The following is a 19,941-nucleotide window of genomic DNA, read 5'->3' on the forward strand; positions in this document are numbered from 1 at the left end:
AGAGGCGGTACTCCACAGAACGTGACATGACGCTGATTGGACTATATCCAGAGGCACAGTAACGGCTAGCATAGCTCTGTGGTTGAATGAGATTGTTAATGTGATTGAAAAAGTCCCTTTCACACATTGGTGGTGCGTCGCCCAATCACCCTAATGAAGAAACCGCCCCTGGTCGCGACCCTCCACCACCCGACACGGCCAATCAGTAAAAAATGTGTCGCGTTAACAAAATGCCAATTAGTTACTTATTCAGCCCACCGATGTGTTTGAAGAGTGAATCCACAACATTTAGAATTTGAATACGACGTTTCGCTGGTAATTACAGCCAGCATCTTCGGGCGATTTGCCAGAATAGTGAAGCCATCCACCTGCTTCCGGTCTTAAACAGTGCAGGATGACGTTATCATTGTTGAACCCCATTAGGTTTCGAGATCAGAGGCGGAAGTGGGGGGGGTATTGTAATTATATAATAGATTAGTAATCAGTTAATTAGTATGTGATACCTCTATAAGGAATTTTTATATGTATTGTGTATTACTTAATAATACGCTTCCAGGCTGCGCTAAGTCTGTAGCTAACAGAGCTGTTAAAATTATTTGTATTTTTCTCAATTTCGATGGATTCTCTAATTAGTCTTGGCCAGTAATAATTAGTTTTGCATAACACTTCAAAGTTATCAAAATCAACTGAGTGCCCTTGTTGGAAAGTATGTTTTGCCACTGCTGACAGTTTTGTTTGAGATAATTTAATGTTCCTTTGGTGTTATTTTAGTCTTATGTTAATGTTATGTCCCGAATGTCCACTATAGCATTTACTGCATAAGCAATTGATCCGATATACACCTTCTGTTCATATCTTCGGTAATTCATTTTTAGTACAAGACATTATTTCTTGAAATTTGTGCACCGTACCAAATCTTACTTTAATGTTTTGCTTTTGAAAAACACGGGCTAATTTGTCAGTTACTCCTGAGATATATGGTATTTTAATTATTTTGATAATCTGATCAATTTCAGCAGTATTGTTGTTCGGTCTCGGTTTGGCATTCAATGCTTTGTTAATTTGAGCATTATTGTAGCCAATCAGGCGTAGTGCTTCTTTAACATGTTTAATCTCTCTCCTTAGACTTTCACCATGTGACACTGTTTTTGCCCGATGTATGAGCGTCTTGATAAAAGAGGAATTCTGTGCTGGGTGATGATGCGAATCTGCATTCAGATAGGCATCATTGTGCGTTCCCTTTCGGTAGATGATGTGTGTTATTTTGCCATTTTGACCGCATCCAAGCAAAATATCTAGGAAGGGGAGTGTGTTGTTCACCTCCATTTCCATGGTGAACTGGATGGCCGGGTTTTGTGCATTGAGATGATAAAAAAATTCATTAAGTGTATCTTTACCATGTTGTCAGACATCCAAAGTGTCATCGACATATATAAACCAAGAAGATGGTTTTAATGTACTCAAGGCAAGTGCTCTTGTTTCAAAGTTTTCTATGTACAGATTTGCTATAGCAGGAGATAAAGGAGAGCCCATTACTTCTCCTTCCTTTTGTTTAAAGAAGTCACCTCTCCATAAGAAGTAAGTGTTATTTAGACAATGGTCAGCTAGTTTTGGAATATCTTCTGGTAAACCTGTCTTCTTTACCAGTGTATCAAGTAAATTAAGTGACTCGTTAACTGGAACCTTAGTGAATAGAGAAATTACATCAAAACTCACCAAAATATCATTGGGGTTAAGTTTAATATCTATAATCACATTCACAAGATGTTCTCAATTTCTTATAAATTAAGATGTAGGGCTTGATAATTATCAAAACAATAAAAATACCATAAATCTCAGGAGTAAATGACAAATTAGCCCGTGTTTAGTAAAAGCAAAACATTAAAGTACGATTTGGTACGGTACATAAAATTATAATTCTCTAGTGTCTTGTACTAAAGATGAATTACCGAAATTATGAACAGAAGGTAAATGCTGTATTGGACGGATGGGACACATTTTTTACCGATTGGCCGTGTCGGGTGGTGGAGGGTTGCGACATATTTGTAATCACGTGATCTAACCCAAAAACCTTTATTATGAATGTCTATTTCTTTTGTTATTTATATTTAAAACTTTCAAAACTGTTGGCCTGATTTGAGTCCGACAAAAGGGCCGTACATATGTAGTGACAGAGAAAGGTCACTACTGTGTCGGCCCGTACGAAGGCTGGGGGCCCCAAGGGGGTGCCTGGGGGGTCACGTGGTGGAGGGATCCGGACCCTCCCAGAGGTGGGGGAAGTGAGGCGTGTCCTGGGAAGGGAGGCGTGGCCTGAAGAGAGCCAGCCACGCCGGGGCGGAGCCAGCCACGCCAAACCAAATATAAGCGTGGTGTGAACGCAGAGCGAGGCTGCTGTTGTACTGTACTCCAAGGTGAAGACATCTTCGGTCGTCAAGTCCCGAGTCGTCGTCCTGGGCCAGGCAGGCCGATGCCTGCCTGGTCCAGTCTGTGTTGTGTTCCAGAGTGTTAGTGAGTTGAGGAAGGTGGTCACCACCTTATGTACAGTGTTATATTACTTACCGTTTAATAAATAGTGTTGCCTCCAAGTTGCGTGTGTGTGCACCTAATTCGGTACTACTACACATACACACGTGCAGGGCTCTGGACTTTTCTCTAGGGTACACAAACGTAGGACATATCATGGGAACAATAATATCTTAAAATACCGGGAGAAGAGGGGAGAACTATGTGTAAAAAGCATTGTCCCCAGTGGGGTGTAACTATTGCTTATTATTACGCAGCTGACAAAACGTCCAGGGATGAGTTACAGAGCAGCTACCTGAAAAAGCGACTGATGCTGGTAAAACCAGGACTGCTGGCAACCCGAGACCAGGGCTCGGCAAGCTGCGGCTCCCAGAGCTGCATGCGACTCTTTGAGGACTGCTTGCTGACGTTATTTATTCAGGACCGACGTCTCCTATTCGCATGCATTGCGGCTCTTGAAACATTGAGGGTTTTTTTTGTACCGAATTCGAACAAAAAATTGCTCTTCTTATTATTATTATGGTTGCCCTGGACCAATGCCAGCGCATAGCAGTGATCCTTGCTTTGATTACATCGAGTTCTCAACTGCTGTAGAGTTCATGGTCTCAGCCCAGTCACCAATGACCACGCGCGCACACACACGAAAAAAAGCCCCGCTATCACGTTCAATTGTCTTCCGCACTTAACGTGGCTAAATTCCACCTCCGACGATCGACCATCTACTCAGCGCGGCCGCCTCAGCAGGAGGCAGACGAGGAACCCGCGGTGAAAACGAGGGACAGACAGGTGGCAAGCCCCGAGCGGGGCGTCCCCGACCGCCGCGGCCTACCTTCTGGCGGTCGAAGGAGAGGCCGTCGCGAAGCACGTCGCCCGTGGCGAGCTCCCCCTCGACGGCGCGCAGCCGCTCGGCCATCTCCTGAGCGCGCTCCTCGGCCCGCCGCATCCGCCGGGCCCCGTCGCGGCTCTGCTCGGCCTCGCGGTGCAGCTGGGCGGTGAGGCGCGACACACGCTCCTCCAGCTCCGCCGTCAGCTGATCTCGTCAAGGAGCAGAAGCCGTCACGCGAACTCCGGTCACTCTTCGCAGCCGGCCATCGAACAAAGACGGTCACTATGGCATCGCGCGCTTTAGAAATGCGCTTCTGCGGCCGTACGGAACGCTCTTCTGTACGATATTAGGAAGACACTGGAGCTATGCACTTTTAAATCTAGATTGAAAACGTAGGTTTTTAAAACTGCTTTTTGTGTTTAGTTTGTTGGCCTTCCCCCGCACCACTGATTTAGCATGGTTAGCTACATGCAGTGCTAAAGAAGTTCAACACACGTACACACAGCTGTGCAGGCACGGAGAGCCAGGGTAGAACGGGGCGATCGCTTCACAAATGCGGCGCGTCACAAAACCTCTGACGGGCCCTACATTCTCAACGAGTCGTGTTTTGGGTGTCGTCAATCCAGACGGACCTGGCTGAGATGAAGCCCTGGTCCCAAGATGTTAACTCCCTCGCCTGGTATGCAGGAGGTCATAGGTTAGATCCCGACCCTGTAGCCTATTTATTTGGAGTTTGCATGTCCTCTCTCCCCGTGGTCACGTTGATTTTTCCCTCCACATTTAGAACCAACATGAGCTTATTTGTCTGCTATAAATTTCCACATAAACCACTTAGTTGAGCGATCGTTTGTGTCCAGGTCGTTTCTGGAAAAGAGCTATATCGCTCAGTGGGCCTTCCCCCACCTGACGCCACTGCTTCCTTCTTTTCAGACAAACCGACTGCACGTGCCACCACCCCGCTCACTCTGACCACTCCGCCCTGGCGAGGGCGCTGGTTCAGGGTTGACGTTTAGCACCGATCGCCCCATCGCCGTCGAGTCGTGGGAGAGAAGATCGATTTGGAACTCTGGCAAAGTAATTCAACTCTCTGTGTGAGAGAGCGGCCCACGGAAGTGGATACTGTGGAGTTACCTCCGAGATTCCGCACAGGCGGGTTGTGGTTCGATATCAGCGTTAGTGGTTTCATTTAGAGTCACGATTATGGAATTAATTTATGGTTGTGGTTCAGAGAGTTTAGATCAAGATTATGGGTTTATCCTCAGGGTTTTAAGTTTAGGGTTAAAGTTTCAGGATTAGATCAAGGTGGATAACTATTTTATGAATTAGTTCAGGGTTGGGGTTCAGGGTCAAATCACAGGCGATCGTTTAACCTCTGGACTTCGTTCGGGGAAAAAAAAGAAAAATCTGACATTTTCGTGACCCGGTTTTCACCTCGCGGTTCATTTCACCGGCGGGTGTAAGCGCCGGTCGGCAGCGGCCGGGCGCGCTGCTCACCGCCTTGCCCTGCTGCTGGGCGAGCACCAGCTGCCGCACGCGCTCCTTGACGTCCTCCTCCTCGCCGCCGCCAGCGCCCGCGGCCGGGCGGCGGTCGCGGCCGCCACCGTCGTCTCCGTCGGAGAGGATCGCGGCGAGCTGCGAGCGGAACGCGTGCAGCGCCGCATGGGCGGCGCGCGCCTCGTGCTCGCTGGAGCGCAGGCCGCCGTCCAGCTCGGTGCGCCGGCGCTCCCACTGCGCCAGCTCGCGCCGCGCCGCGTCCCACGCGCGTTGCCCGGCCTCCAGCCGCTCGCGGAGGACCTCCACCTCCCGCTCGAGGGAGCGCCGCGCCTGCAACGCCGACTCGCGCTCCTGCGGAGGGAGCGGTCCGTTGGGTCGTGTCAGATTGAAAACTCATTGCTTTAGAACGGCTTTTTTTTGTTTCGTTTGTTGTCCTTCCCCCGCGGCTATGAATAGCTATGTATGGTGCGAAAGAGGTTCAACATACATACATACAGGCCGTCGGAGAGTATGGTTCCTCCTTTTTGCTACTTCCCACTCATTATCATCACCGTCATTGTTATCAGCACTGTTATAACTTATAAATTCAGTATGGTTATCATCATCATCGTGGGTCATCATCATCGTCGTCGTTATCATGATTGCGATCATCACCATCCTCCTCTTCCTCATCATCATGTTCAGCATTAGTATCATTATTGCAGTTATCAGCATCATTATTCTCACCACCACCACCACCGTTGTTCAGAATCCATCCAAGACCATACATGACATGCAGTGAGATATGCCCTGTAAATGACGTTCTTAACCTTGTATTTTAAAGATATATGTCATCAGCGTTACGTTTATAATGGCGCAATCGGAGTTTGCATTTAGCGCGTTCTGCCGGCTCCTATAATTTACTCGCTTCCCACTGAACAGCACCAGTGACGCCACGACCATGACTCACAGAGACGTTGCCGGTGTGATATTCGTAGGTTTAATATCATTATCCGTGACATTTGCTGTTCACGGGCATCTCCGGCGCGTATTTCTCTCGAACAACGAGGGAATGATGTATATCCGGCCAAGTAGCTCGGCGGTAGAGCCAGCGGCTCGCAATCTGAAAGGTTCCGAGTTCAAATCCTGGTTGGTTCTTGACTCAGCCCATCATTCTTCTGCGGTCAATAAAATAGGTACCACTTTGTGAGGAAGTCAACGGCGGTTGTGCCTTATGGTTAACAAGGAATTTCCACCACTGGCTCAGTGATCATTCCATCAATGTGTCTTCTTAAGAGCTGATAGAATCACATGTGGATACATTTCGATATCTTGCAAGGTTAGTGCAGCAAAATGCGTGTGTATTATCATCATCGTTGGTACATTTGGTGTTCACGCCATTCGTATAGCTCGAGGCTACCATCAAGGCGCTCTATGTATCACAGTTGTCTCACGGTGAGGGGCGATGTTTCTTGCGTGACTTTCACCCAATTAGCTAATCTTAGCAATTTGGATCGTAACACGGGCACGCGTGGCCCAATCTTATCCTCGTGATTTCAGAGGCTCTTTGGCAACCACTGCGAAGCACACGGCGGGGGAACTTTTGGTCAAACACACGAGGACGGCCGTATTGATCGGGGCGAACTGCCAGGACTCGAACCGCGAGCGACCCAAATTGAGATTTACCGCTTCGGCAAAAATTGCCACCCGCCCTCCCGCAGAATTCCCTCGCACGCACCCCCCCCCCCGCCCCCCTTACCTTCCGGAGGGCTTCGGCTTCCTGGCCCTGCGAGCTGGCGACCTTCTGCTCGCGGCCGACCTCTGACACGAGGCGCATGATGGTCTCGCGGCTCGCCTTCGCCTCCACCTCCTGCGAGGCCAAGGCGCCCTCGAAGCTCGCGATCTTGGCCCGCTGGAGCACGCACTCCTGGAAGAGCTCGGCGGCCTGTGGCGTAAAGTAAGAAAAATTGACAAAAAAAATGTAAGTGAACAAACTAACGCAAGGCGCAGGGCCCACTTGGATGACGCGAAAAAAATATTGTCGGCCTGACAGCTGATGTGCCCCCACGGCACGTGACCGCGGGGAGGGGAGGAGAGTCACGGATGTAACAGATGGACGAAGAAAAAATATTTACGGGGAAGAGGGGAAGAGAAAGAAATGTATGACTGGCAAATAATTTATTGCGAGTCACTTAATTATAATTGATCATTTAAAATTTTCAGCTTTGGGATTTCAGTTCAAATATTCGTCACTGTTATTGGTCGCGAGTCAAGCGTCATCATGTGCAGCGTTGAGGACTACACTACCGCTCAACCGCAAACGCACGTGCACACGCACATTGACACGCGTGCGCACGTCCAGGCTGTCTAAACATGTGCGTTGTTGTGTGGTGGGTTTTTTTTTTACGATGGGAGGAAATCAGAGCACCCGAAGGAAACCCAAGCAAAACAGGCGGAGAACATACAAATTCCACACACGCATGCAAAGCCAAGCCTTGCACTGCAGGGGCAAGTGCTGTTAGCGAGCACCTATGAAGGCCGGCACGGCACACGAGTGGGTGGGTGGCCAGCAATGTTTACACACCGCACCAGGTACTCATTTAAGGTTGAGTCGACCAGGACCGGTTCAGATAACCGTCACTGGTGTTGGCAGTGAGCGGGAATCTATCTCGGGTCGTAGCACATGAACGGGGTGGGGGAGGGGGGGGGAGAACATATGAACGCATGCGAACTCCACTCAAAATGAGGAATCGAAGCCAGGTCCTTCTTGCTGAGGCACAAGGATGACTGGCACCATATTCTTGGTTCTTTCGGTAAAGTCACGTAGATAGAAAACTAAAATCTAAATTTAAAGCAAAAGACCCACGACGTTTCGATCGCAACACAAGCGGTCTTCATCAGTTGGACGAGCACTGGCCTCAAGCCCTGCCGCACTGCGGGACGCCACTTGGAGACGCGTCAAAACCACAGCGCCGTGATGTTGCGTCTACTCTCGGTCATCAGCAGGCAACGCGCAACACACCTCCTGTTTCACCCGACATCGTTCAGCGGACCCACGGTGGAATTCGTTTTAAGCACGAGGAAAGTTCTTGTTGTTGCTGTAATTATTGAAGCGAGGCGTAATAGGCTGCTTAGCGCATTAGGGGGCACGCGTCCCTAACTCGCTGTCCAGGCCGTCTAAACATTTAATTACTTACCTTATTACACACTTACCACTTAAAACGCAATGTTCTAATCACGTAAAGGATTCTCGAGAGATAAGCCCGGCTTCATAAAGAGCCGCAATAACATCTGCTCCGCGAACGGAATAGCGCACATAATCTGCCGCTTACGTTCGAGCTAATCAGACTCCGTGTTTATATATTTCTAACACATGTTCATTGCGGATAATCTGACGGTTAACTAGCCCGGCTTCTGAAAGCTCTGCCAGGTCCCCGCGTTTAGTTTTTTTTAACGAGAATTCCTCCAGGGCACGGGCTCATCCTTTGAAGCGTCCACACGCGCAACTTTTGATGCTAAAAAATAATGATGAGCAATCGGGCGGCAGGTGCCATAAACAAAAAATACAAAGATCCCCCGTGTAGCCTTAACAGACAGTTGGGGCAAGTGCTGTTAGCGAGCACCTATGAAGGCTGGAACGGTACACGAGGGGGTGGGGGGCAAGCACCACGCCCGACCGTCTTTGTCTCCCCAGCGGCGATGTTTACGCACTGCACCAGGTACTCATTTGAGGCTGAGTCGACCTAGGGGAGGCCCAGGATCAGTTCAAATATTTGTCACTCTTATTGGTCGCGAGTCAGGATTGAACTCGGGCCGCCGGGGTCATCACGCAGAGCGTTAACCACGACACTATCGCTCAACCACAGACGCACGTGCACACGCACATTCACGTGTGTACACGTACAAAAGGTAAAGATTCCCCGTATAGCAATATCAACTTCTGGGGCAAGTGCTGTATCGCGAGCAGCTATGAAAGGCTGTCGGAGCACACGAGGGGGTTGTTGTCGGGAGCAACACACCTGGCCAGCCTTCATCTCCCGGCTGCTGACGATGTTTGCACATCGTGCCAGGCACCCATTTAAGGCCGAGTTAACCCAAGAGAGGCCCGCGCTCACACACACAAAACACATTCGCACGGTGCGCATAAGGGGGCGCAGGCGAGGGGCGCGTGGCCGCACGCACCCGGGAGGCCAGCAGGTCGATGGGGTATTCCTCCGCGCGCGTGTCGACGTTGAGCCCCCTGGACAGCTTGTCCACGGCGTCTTCCAGCCGCTTGTCCATCGCCACGGCTCTCTGCTCCGCCTGCTCCCTCTCGGCCAGGTGCAACCTGCGGAGGGGCGGTACCCTGGGCTAAATTCCACCCGGCACACCGCATCCAGTGCCCCATGTTCTACCTATAACGCGTGTTTTCACGATGCGATTTGGATACAACGCAATTCAGTGAACAGTATTACGTTGCGCCAGTAGCAATAAGCGGATGCACGGCTGCCACGGGAGTAGCGTCGCACAAGACGGGATGCTGCTGGATGCTTCTAGATGCCACCCGCACACCTCGGTCTTTGTTAGGACTGCATACGCATCTCGCGTGTTATCGCGGACTGTGCTTTACCCCTACATGATATATAATTGATTATAACGCGATGTTTCCGTCACGCAGTGTTCTTCAGGTAAGTAACTCGCGCGTTTTAGGGGAACAGACTGTATGCCTCTCTCTCTCTCGCGCCATTCTACCAACGACCCAGCAAATATTCAGCGAGAACTTATGCCCTGCTGTGTGAGACCATGGTGTCTCCATGCGAGTCTGTGGGTTTCCTCGCTATTCTACCGGTCTCTTTGTGAGAGAGCCCCCATCGATGAAGCCAATTGCCAACACATTACACTTTCCCCACGGGCCTCTATGAGACTCTGCGGGTCTCTATGGGTCCCGCTTGGAGAAGCCACCACCTTCAAGGTTTCTTCGGGATCCCACCGGCGTGCATCATCACCCGAGACTTGGGGATCCCGAGACAGACTTTGTAGCCTCTTCAGCTAGGAGCCATGAGTCATCACTGACAAATGGGCAATGCAGCAACCAAACACATTCCTGTGGAGGGAGCTGGTAGGAACGTTGGGTTGCTCGGTCAATGGCCAGGGTCAACGGCGGCATGGTGTATTCCGCAAATATGCCCGACTGTGAGGGCGGGCACAAGCCGGCGTGAGTAGGTTAAACGTTGAGTTTTATAAGGGCACCACGGGGTGACCAGCCCCTCCCTCCCCACCCAGCCCCTCCCTGCACGACGGACAGATGGACACAATAATCCCCTGTGAGCTGGTGTAACCAGGAGGTTCCTACAAGTATTATGCTGCCGAGTTATCCAACACGTCAAGACATGACTCGGAAAATTCGCGATATATAAATTGTTTCCCAATTCAGTTTTCAAATGGTCGATCAAGTAACAACGTGGGTTGTTGATGGCTATGTGAATGTTAGATTGACACCGGGCTTAATCCACCCAAGCAGCAGTGAGTTTCATAAAAACGACTTCAACGAGCGGTTGCCAAAACAAGTTTACAGGTTTGTTTTTTTCAAATGCAATTTGTTACACGCTGCACACGCACCTGATGATTTATAAAAAAAAAAATGCATCGAACGTGATGTCGAGAGCTCTGACAGATATCGTGTGTGTGTGCGTACATACATATGTGTATTGTGTGTGTCCAAAATTGCAGAGATGGCCTTCAAAAGATCCTCACTTGCAGCACTTGACCCAAAAGCCTACAGGGACTATTTGGGGAACATGTATCTCTGTCTGCATCAAATGTCATGCAGTGAACCGCAAATTAATAGCACTGTCTTTGTCACGTGGGATGCATAAATAATTGATTGGGCGAGTGGCAATGCGTAACGTGGCTAAATATGAAACTGGTGCAGCACTCGGTGTTAGAGAATGGCCCACAGAAGCAGACATCACAAAACTACGTCTGAGATCCCTTCTACACAGTAGAGGGGGGGGGGCATGTTCCCACCCCACCCCGGCCAAACAGAGAGTAAATGCTCATTGCACGGTAATTAAACAGATTTTTTGTTTTCAATTTAAGAACTAGAATTTAGCCAAATTCAGTGCAGAACAAGCACTAAATAGTGGGACGCGAGTAACTGGGGTTTTAAAAACCCTGACTTCAATCAATAAATGTGTCCGTTGTTTTACATTTCTAGCAGTGTAATGTACAAGAATAGTAATTGTTTTATCTGCCACAAAATCCCACCGTGACCTTCGCTAAACTCACCAGCTATCTTTCAGCACGTGTTTGCCATCTATGTTTAATCCAATATTTACACTCCTTCAAAAGAAGTGAACAGAGATCAATATTTGCACCACACGGGGCACACTTGGTAGCTCCCACACCGTGACAAGAGGGGCCACTCAAGCGGTCACTGTGGAGGCCCCTTTGTAAAGTAAAAAAAAAAATCCCCAAAATTATATACCAACTTGTGGGATAGACAATTAATAATGAAAAAAATGTGCCAATGTGTTACTGCTTCAGCACCAGCTTGTGTGTTGGAGAGCAATGCACAGACACATTTAACAATTTGGTATGGACGTTTTTGTTGGTGATTACAACCGGCACCATCAGGCATCAAGTGATGAGACGAAGTCTCCATTTGGATCTCTCTCGGAGAGCAGTGTAATCCCTTCGTGTTCGATGAACGTCCCACAGAAGCGGATGTCACAGAAGCTACCATTGCCTACCCTTCCGAGTGGCCTTTGATGCAGCACACTGACATCGTCGCATGAGAGACAAACCGCTGTATTTAATGCTCAGAGCTGGGGTTCAGCCAAATGAAATGCAGAACTAAATTTAATGCGGTGGGTTGTTGATTTATTTATTATTTATGCAGATGTAAAGGAGAGCCGACACAAGGTTGCAGGGGGTTCGTCTTTGATTGCTTCCCCCAGTCCACCCTTGTCCCCGGCCTTCTCGATCCAGTTCCCGACAATTCTCCCCTTTTTCCTGCCCGTTCTCTCTCTTCTATCCCCTCGCCTGCTCCCTCCCCCTTCCACTGTCACGTCCCACTCCCCCTCCTTTTGGTGGGAATCCTTCCCCTGACATCCCTTACACAGTCATTGGTGACCAGGCTAAGACCTTAAACTCAGCGACACTTGTGAACCCGGTTTAATCACTGAAGGCTCTCAGGGGTGCCCGCTCAGCATGTCTGACCTCTGAGCTACCTCGCCACATCCGGCCAGTGTGGTTCCTATCTCGAAGCGGAATTTTTCTCGTTCGTTATATACGAACAAGTTAACTTGTGGATGGATTGACTAACAGTCGAATTGGATGGACCGCTGAATACATGATGGGATGGATGAGTGATCGAAAGAGTGGTGGCTCCTGAATGACGCGATGAGACGGAGAGTCCATTCCGCTCTCTTGCGGAGTCATGTGACCCATTCTCGCCTTCGTGAACGGCCCACGGAAGCAGATGCCACAGAGCTACCTCTGAGTCTGACATCCCTTCAGGTGGCTTCAAGTGTCTCAAGATTAACAACTAATTCCTTCAGAACTGCTTTTTTTGGTGTTCTGTTTTGTTGTCCTTTCCTGCAGCTCCGGTTAGGACGGTTGGCTACTCACGGTGCGAAAGAAGTTCGACATCTGTACACGCCGCCCGCCACCCCCTTCCCACCTCCACCCCCGTGCCACCGGTGTCAGCATCGCGCACCTGAGCCGCTCCTCCAGCTCGGCGATGCGGGCCTGCATGTCGCGGGCGTCCTCCTGCGCGGCCTGCATGCCGGCGTCGTAGCGTGCGCGGGCCGAGCTCAGGGCGCCCGACGCCTCCTCCGTGTCGCGCAGCCGCTCGCGCAGCGACTGGATGAGCGACGCGTGCCGGGCGCCGTTCTCACGGTGGGATTCCAGCTCGGCGCGCAGCTCCTGCGTCGCCGACTCCTTGGCCGCCAGGCGCCCACGCAGCTCCCGCAGCTGTTTGAGAGGTTTCGGGGGTGGCGGGGGCGGAGAAGGAAGGACATCCATGTGCCACCGAGCGAGAGACAAAACTTGTTGACACACAGGCGCGACGCCAGGATTGTTTCTCCATAAGAGATTTGTTTTTAGTTCGATCGCGTAAATAGAAATCTGTCGTTAAACCCTCCACCCCACCCGACGCAGCCAATTAGTAAGGTTAGTCACGTAAACAGAACATGCCAATTCTTCTGCAACTCACCAGCGAGTTGAAATGACAATAAGCTGGCACGCTGAATGCTTGCACACGTGACCGTGTAATTTGTTTGGCCGTGTAGGGTGGCGAAGGGTCCTGACGCACGTTTGGTGAGATAATTTTGGTGGAATCACAAACGAGATGACCGTGAGGCGCCGATTTCGAACTCCTGGTACATTTCAGCCGCTGCTGGAGGCTGCTCCCACCATGGGCAGCTGCTACCGCATTGGTGGCCGAAACCGCGTGCAGTGAGCTGGCTGCCATGCAGCTCGCGTTCAAAGAAAGACCACTCAGGAGGCACGAGGAGGAACCACAGACGAGCAGGAATGCTGCCAAATCGTGAGCCGGTGCTGACAATTACCTAAGATTTACGGTCCTGTACATGTTAAGCTGTTATCAGCCAGTTGATGAGTGTATACATATGGGAGGAAATCCGAGCACCAGGATGAAATCCCATTGTGCGAGGGGGAAACATTATATCCCATACAGGTGGAATAGGTTATGTCCACATTTTTGCTGCACTGCATTTTCCTGGCTAGCCAGGGTACGGCTCCTTGATGCCCTCGGGAAGCGAATTTCACAACATTTGTGTAATCCACCAACCCTTACCTCGACGGTCCTGGATTGCAGGCGTGCATCACCACCACGTGATTCATACATGCACCAAGCGATGCATGTACGGTGAGCATAGGAATCGATTTTAATCGACGAGTCGTTAGACACACATTCATGAATACCGCGATTCCGTAAACCATAGAACCTCAATACAGTATGTACCCGAGTTGACCCCTACACCACAAACAACACCCTGCATTCCCATATTTTTAGACAGCTCAAGTTGGCTGCCAAGTTGGGTAAGAGTCTGATTTCTTTGCGATGATGTCATCTCACGGTCTGGCCCAAATTCCAACGTCAGAATTCACGCCGAGTGGAAGTACTTCACCGAGCAAGCCAATGGAAAAATGTGCCGGTGGGGAGAAGATTTCACTTCACGTCTGGCGTAGTGAGTGACCTGCCCCAGCGTATGTGATGACTTGAGTAATTTTTGTAAAATCATGGAGATGCCATTTCCCACTCTGCCCCCCCCCCCCACCACTACCACCAACTCAAATTGTCCTTCAACTCGAGGTCTGGAGACAACTCCGGCCTACCCAGGTGGTTCACTCGAGCAAACATGAACCGACCCGTCCATGGACGTGCGGTGTGGGTCATCCCGGGCTGTGGCCTCCTCGCAAGGCGGCATCACGAAGCGTCGTCTCGCGTAGCGGCACACCCACGGACAACTCCCGTCGTGGCAAATTTGCTTTCCACTTTCATGCCAAGTTCACTCATTTCGGGAAGCTAAATTGATTGCAAATAAAATCACGATTCTGTAATATTACATTATTACATGTATGAAAACTGAATGACACATTACCGTTCACGAGTTACTAACGTTCCCCCCACGTCTCCCACCTTCACCCGCCCCCCCCATCGTGGTTGCGTCTCTGGCCACAAAAAGACAAACATGCCCTGTATAGCCTTAACATACTGTTGGGGCAAGTGCTGTTAGTGAGCACCTTTGAAGGCCGGCACACGAGGGGGTGGGTGGCCAGCACCACGCCCGGCCGCCTTTGTCTCCCCAGTGGCGATGTTTACTACACACCGCACCGCACCAGGCCCTCATCTGAGGCTGAGTCGACCTGGACCGAGGCCCGGAACCGATTGAGACAATCGTCGCCGGTGTTTCGCAGCCGTGGGCGGCAATCGAACCGGGGCGGCCGCAGAGGTCTCGTAGCCCTCTCCGGCCGCCCCCACGCATCGTCGCGCTCCGCCGTCCTCACCTCCGCCTCGAGCCCCTCCTGCTTGACCTGCATGGCGGCGAGCTCGCTGCGTGCCGTCTCCGCCGCCGTGCGGTAGTGGCTGCCCGACAGCAGCTCGCGCGACGGCGCCGCGGCGGCCTCCAGCAGCGGCTCGAACGTCACCTTGCGCGGCGAGGAGCGGGGAGGGGAGCGGGGATTCGTCTCAGCCGCGTTTGGCCGGGGAAATTCTTTCCAGCCTGCACACCACGACCACTCGTCGCGTGCATGCTCAGTGAACCGGAAACTTGGAGCATTTTTCCACACCCTGCACACCACATCCAGTGTACCTCCTCTCGCTATGTTCATTAGTCACGTGCATACTCTTTTGTCTACCAGCCACCTGGAGAAATTTCCGCACTCTGGACACCACATCTGCTATACTATGGCTGCGGGTTTACTAGTCACGTGCTGCCTACTCCAGCATACCAGCGATGCTGGTTAATATTCTGTTAATCCCGTGGGGGGGGGGGGCGCCCCGTGAGATGCAGACCACTATTCGATCATGACCGTACCTCGGCACCCAATCACTAGGGCCACCATCACCACCGTGACCGCCAGCCACATGCTCCCAGGTGCACGCCCGCTTGTGTAAACACACGCACACACACCTGGCGCATGGGCTTTAGCCGTAAGGCATTTTTACTTGTTAGGAGGTTATCTACATATCATTGTAAATGGTAAAGTGCTATACTAGCATAATGCAGTCATTAAAAAACTGACGGATTTCCAGCGATCGGATGCCATGACCAGGCAAGAGTGGTCTTTCTACCGCAGCTGTAAGATAGAATGTGCACATATATATTATTTACATGGTTTTAAAAAAGCCATGGGTGTTTAAAAAAATAATGACAATAATAGTTTAATAATGATTATCATTCATGCTTTTTCAACTTGTAATGTGCTGCACAGCATTGGCTCGCTCTCAAAGAGAGAGGACTGCTCAGAGTGGTGTGAGGAACCACAGACAAGCGGGAAGACAGCAGCCAGGCGGTGTGTTGGTGCCAACAATTTCCCAAGCTCTGCAGTTCTTTATATATCAAAGGTGTTATTTTGCAGCCGATTAATTTGCACGCGGGAGGAAACCGGAGCACCCGGAGAAAACCCAACACTCTATCCCATACAGACGGAACAGATGGAGTCCACATTTTGCTGTACTGCATTCTCCTCCTAGCAAGCCAGGGTATGGCACCTCAACGCTCACCGGAAGGAACTTTCTGGCATTTGTGTGATCCACGAACCCTCGCCTCCACAGTGCTGGGTTACAGATGTGCGCCACCATCACCCGGTAATAATAGTGAGCCCGATTTAGAGCGCGTGGAGAAATGTAGCGCAGCAAGTCATTAACACAAGTTAGAGGCACAGATTATGATGATGATGATGACAGCATGAATCGGGTCTTTCAAAAAAGGCTGCAATAATGTTGTGATAATAACTCCGAAAATCAAGTCCTGCTGGTTAACACATTTTGTATTTTAATTGCCACAGATTATCAGTGTCAGGATGTAATATAGTTAAAAATAATAAAAACACCCAGCGTGAATTCCTAAGTTCGGTGCGTGAGTTCATATATTCATTCGTTTATTTATTCTGGAGGATCATGTTGGTAATGGCACATCTGTTGAATTCCTGCATGGTAATCGCACTCAGCAGTGATCCCCCGTATAGCTTTAACAGACTGTTTGGACAAGTGCCGTGAGCGAACACCTATGAAGAGGGGGGTGGGTGGGCAGCACCACGCCCGGCCGCCTTTGTTTCCCCAGTGGCGATGTTTTCACATCACACCAGGTAATAATTTGAGGCTGAGTCGACCTAGGGGAAGCCCAGAACCGACTGGGTTCATAGCGCAGCGCGCTGATTGTTGCACCACCGCTCCCCACGTGCACTAGAAGCTACAATCAACTTGCTTTTTTTTTTAAGCTGAGCACCGCCACTCGCAACTTGTTGCAGAGGGTTTTTGCCCTTCGTACCCGGTGGCCATCCTGGTAAATAATGTGGTCTGCATTGAGCCGAGAAAAAACACGCGTCGCTCGCTTCGCAGCGAGAGAAGGGTCAAGGTCTTGTATGCCGGCGTCACGGTCCAAAGTAACTTTGACGGGTTTTAAAATATTCCCGCGAATTACCTCATTAGCAATAAACTCAACACGCTCGTCAACGACGCTGCCTTGTTGTTCAGGGGTGTGTTGAGTCGTTGCTACACTGCGCCATTGCAACATTGCAACATTTCTCCCGGGTGCCAGACTTCACCCTTCAATGAAACAGCACCTTCATAATAACCTTGTGCAACGATAATGGGCCTAATACCAAATGTGCTAATTATTCTCACTTCTATAATTATGATGATGCCCCCCCCCTCCCCGACACACTGTTGACCGTAGAGACCGTGTAAGGGCCCAGATTCGCAGCTCTGGCCGCAGCCGTTCATTCCTAATGATTAGACGGACGTGGCAAGCCAGTTACGTACGCCAGCAAGCACGTTGATGATCACCGCCAGGTCCTGCGCGGCGTTCCCAGCACAGCGATGCTATGAACCTCGTAAAGTCCAACTAGCGCAGTTGTTCTCTTAAGCTGAGGGTGCGAGATGCCCTTTGTGGGAGTGCAAGACACGGGCAGGTTTTTTTTTTAGAAGGTAAATCATCGAAACACAATTATGCACCGGCACGTAAGTACAACTTACTTTTGATTTAAAGCTTTCGTGACTGCAGGGATTCATATTCTTGGTTCTTTCGGTAAAGTCACGTAGAAGGGAAAAAATGTATAATAAAAATATAAAACAATAAAATTCTCACGACGTTTCGACAGCAACACATGCAGTCTGATGATGATTGCTTGTGTTGCAGTCGAAACGTCGTGATAATTGTATTGTTTTATATTTTTATTATTTTATTATTTCCCTTCTACGTGACTTTACCGAAAGAACCAAGAATACAACTTACTTTGTTTCATCAAGCCCTATGTATGTATTAACATTATACATTGTTTAACGATCGAGAGCCAAAGGGGTACAAGGCTGCAGTAAAGGTTAAGAACCGCTAGACTAGAGGATGGCTTGGGTCGCTTAAAAGGCTGGCCTGCAGTGAGACGTGACATATCTAAACAAATATACACAACTGACCAAAGGAAATGAATGTGGAAGACCTGCGCGTGTATAAGTTTTGGATTTCCACCATGGCTACGGGAATAAAAGAAAGCGCCATACAATGTAACTGGAATTGGCCAAAAATCCTAATGCTCAAAAATAATTAACCCGTAAAAACAAAGTTTTTCACTATAAATCCTTTATATGCGTGGCGGCTAGTGCTCTCGTCCTCTGGCTTGAGATGGCTGCCACCTATGGGTCAGATGATTGCCTGCCACCATTAAGCAATTGGTAATGAAATATAAAAAAAAATTTCCTAAAAAGTGTAACGTTATGGAAATATTTTTTTCACGAAAATAAATTGTCACGCACAACGAGTCTGTGTGCAAAATGTCAGCTCGATTGGATCACGGGAAGTGGGTTAAAAAACGACCAAAAGATTTGCACGGTCGTAAGCGCGCAAGCAAGCAAGTGAACTTAATATAAAAGATTTAATAACCTGAAAATCGCTGAATTGGGGTTACACACAGCAACAACAGCGCCCCCTTCCTACGAAAACATTCCAGTAACCCTCCTGAAGAACGAGCATTGAAGAGTCAGTGAGGCTCTCCTGGAGAAACGAGAATGATAATTAAAATAAACTGGCCGAATAATAGTCATGTATGTCTTGCCTCACGGCAGATGTGGAGCGTACGGTCACAGGAAGTTCCTGTTTTTTTATGCTAATGTTGGTCATGTGACCAGGAAGTGACGATGTTAGATTTCCACTGTACCACGCGGGCGTCAGCCATTACACAGATAAGTCAAGATGGCGGCACGCATCGCATCTCAGTGAGACCACAGCCGCACTTGTCCATTGTGGGAGCTTAAGAAGCATTATCTGTAAGTTGTTTATATTCCTATAATATTGGAAATGCTGTGGTAATGTTGGAATGACCGTTATAGCAATGTAAATGCCTTTATGGTGCCGTTAAGTTGTTGTAGTAAATACGAGGCCTAGTTAGTAACGAAGCCTGTGACTTTCCTTATTGTGGATGTTACTTGTGATTTAGTAGGTCGAGTCAGACTTGTGCCTATGTTGCGATCCTGAGAGTGATGACGAAGTATCTCATCCACAGTTTAGTGTTAAGTGTAATGCTGTACATTTGGGGTGCAGTGGGATGAATACACTATGTGCCTGTATGCAACGCACCAGCTTGTGCCTTTGTCTAGTTGTTCAGGGGTAATGTGGGGGCCTGGTCCTTCCAGGATCTATTGTTATCTAAGACAATGTTCTGATGCTGTGGTGTTCATTGTGTGGGTGTTTCCGGATTATAACAGATGCTGTATCTGTGTTTTCTCACCAGTTTTACCTGTTACAATCAATAAATGACGATCGGAGTTGGACGGTCATCCTGGCTCCGAGGGTTTATTGAACACATGGTTATCTACTCGACTAGCGGTGCAACGCAGCGCACGGCGAGGCCGAGATAATGTACGTGTCTTTGAGTTAGTTGCGTGTGTGTGTTTGCGTAAGTCATGTGTTGTGATGTTTGTGTGCCCACGGAGTGGGGAGCGGTGGTGTAGCGGTTAGCGCGCTGCGCTACGAACCCGGCGACCCGTGTTCAATTCCCGCTCACGGCCAACACCAGTGACGATTATTTGAACCGGTCTTGGGCCTCCCCTAGGTCGACTAAGCCTCAAATGAGTGCCTGGTGCAGTGTGTAAACATCGCCACTGGGGAGACAAAGGCGGCCGGGCGTGGCGTTGACCACCCATCCCCTCGTGTGCCGTGCCTGCCTTCATAGGTGCTCGCTAACAGCACTTGCCCCCAACAGTCTGTTAAGACGATATGGGGGATCTTTGCCTTTGTGTGCGTGTCTTTGTGTAAGGCGTGCGCGTGGTTTTGTAAGTCTTGCGTCGTATAGACACGGCACACATGGTTACTACCAAACAACGCCTGGCTGTCGCAATCAGTGCTTCGATCGATAGCTGTGCTGTGACGTACAGCATAGGCACGGGTCAGGTCAGG

At 49.7% G+C, this 19,941-nt stretch overlaps 1 protein-coding gene across 3 annotated transcripts in view; it reads right to left on the minus strand.

Moving 5' to 3' along the window:
* Positions 1-19,941, minus strand: part of CCDC170 (coiled-coil domain containing 170) — a 79,912-nt gene that overhangs the window by 52,054 nt on the left and 7,917 nt on the right. For 2 of the 3 annotated variants that reach the window (XM_078610200.1, XM_078610199.1), the window contains exons 4-9: positions 14,837-14,977; positions 12,522-12,778; positions 9,005-9,149; positions 6,582-6,767; positions 4,781-5,194; positions 3,353-3,553 (exon numbers count right to left, since the gene is read on the minus strand). In XM_078610200.1, coding sequence (XP_078466326.1) covers positions 3,353-3,553; positions 4,781-5,194; positions 6,582-6,767; positions 9,005-9,149; positions 12,522-12,778; positions 14,837-14,977 — 1,344 coding nt within the window. The remainder of the gene's footprint in view (positions 1-3,352; positions 3,554-4,780; positions 5,195-6,581; positions 6,768-9,004; positions 9,150-12,521; positions 12,779-14,836; positions 14,978-19,941) is intronic. The other variant, XM_078610201.1, reaches the window with a different exon arrangement.

The sequence above is a fragment of the Lampetra planeri genome, chromosome 33, assembly GCF_965212315.1.
Source record: "Lampetra planeri chromosome 33, kcLamPlan1.2.h2, whole genome shotgun sequence".
NCBI lineage: Eukaryota > Metazoa > Chordata > Hyperoartia > Petromyzontiformes > Petromyzontidae > Lampetra > Lampetra planeri.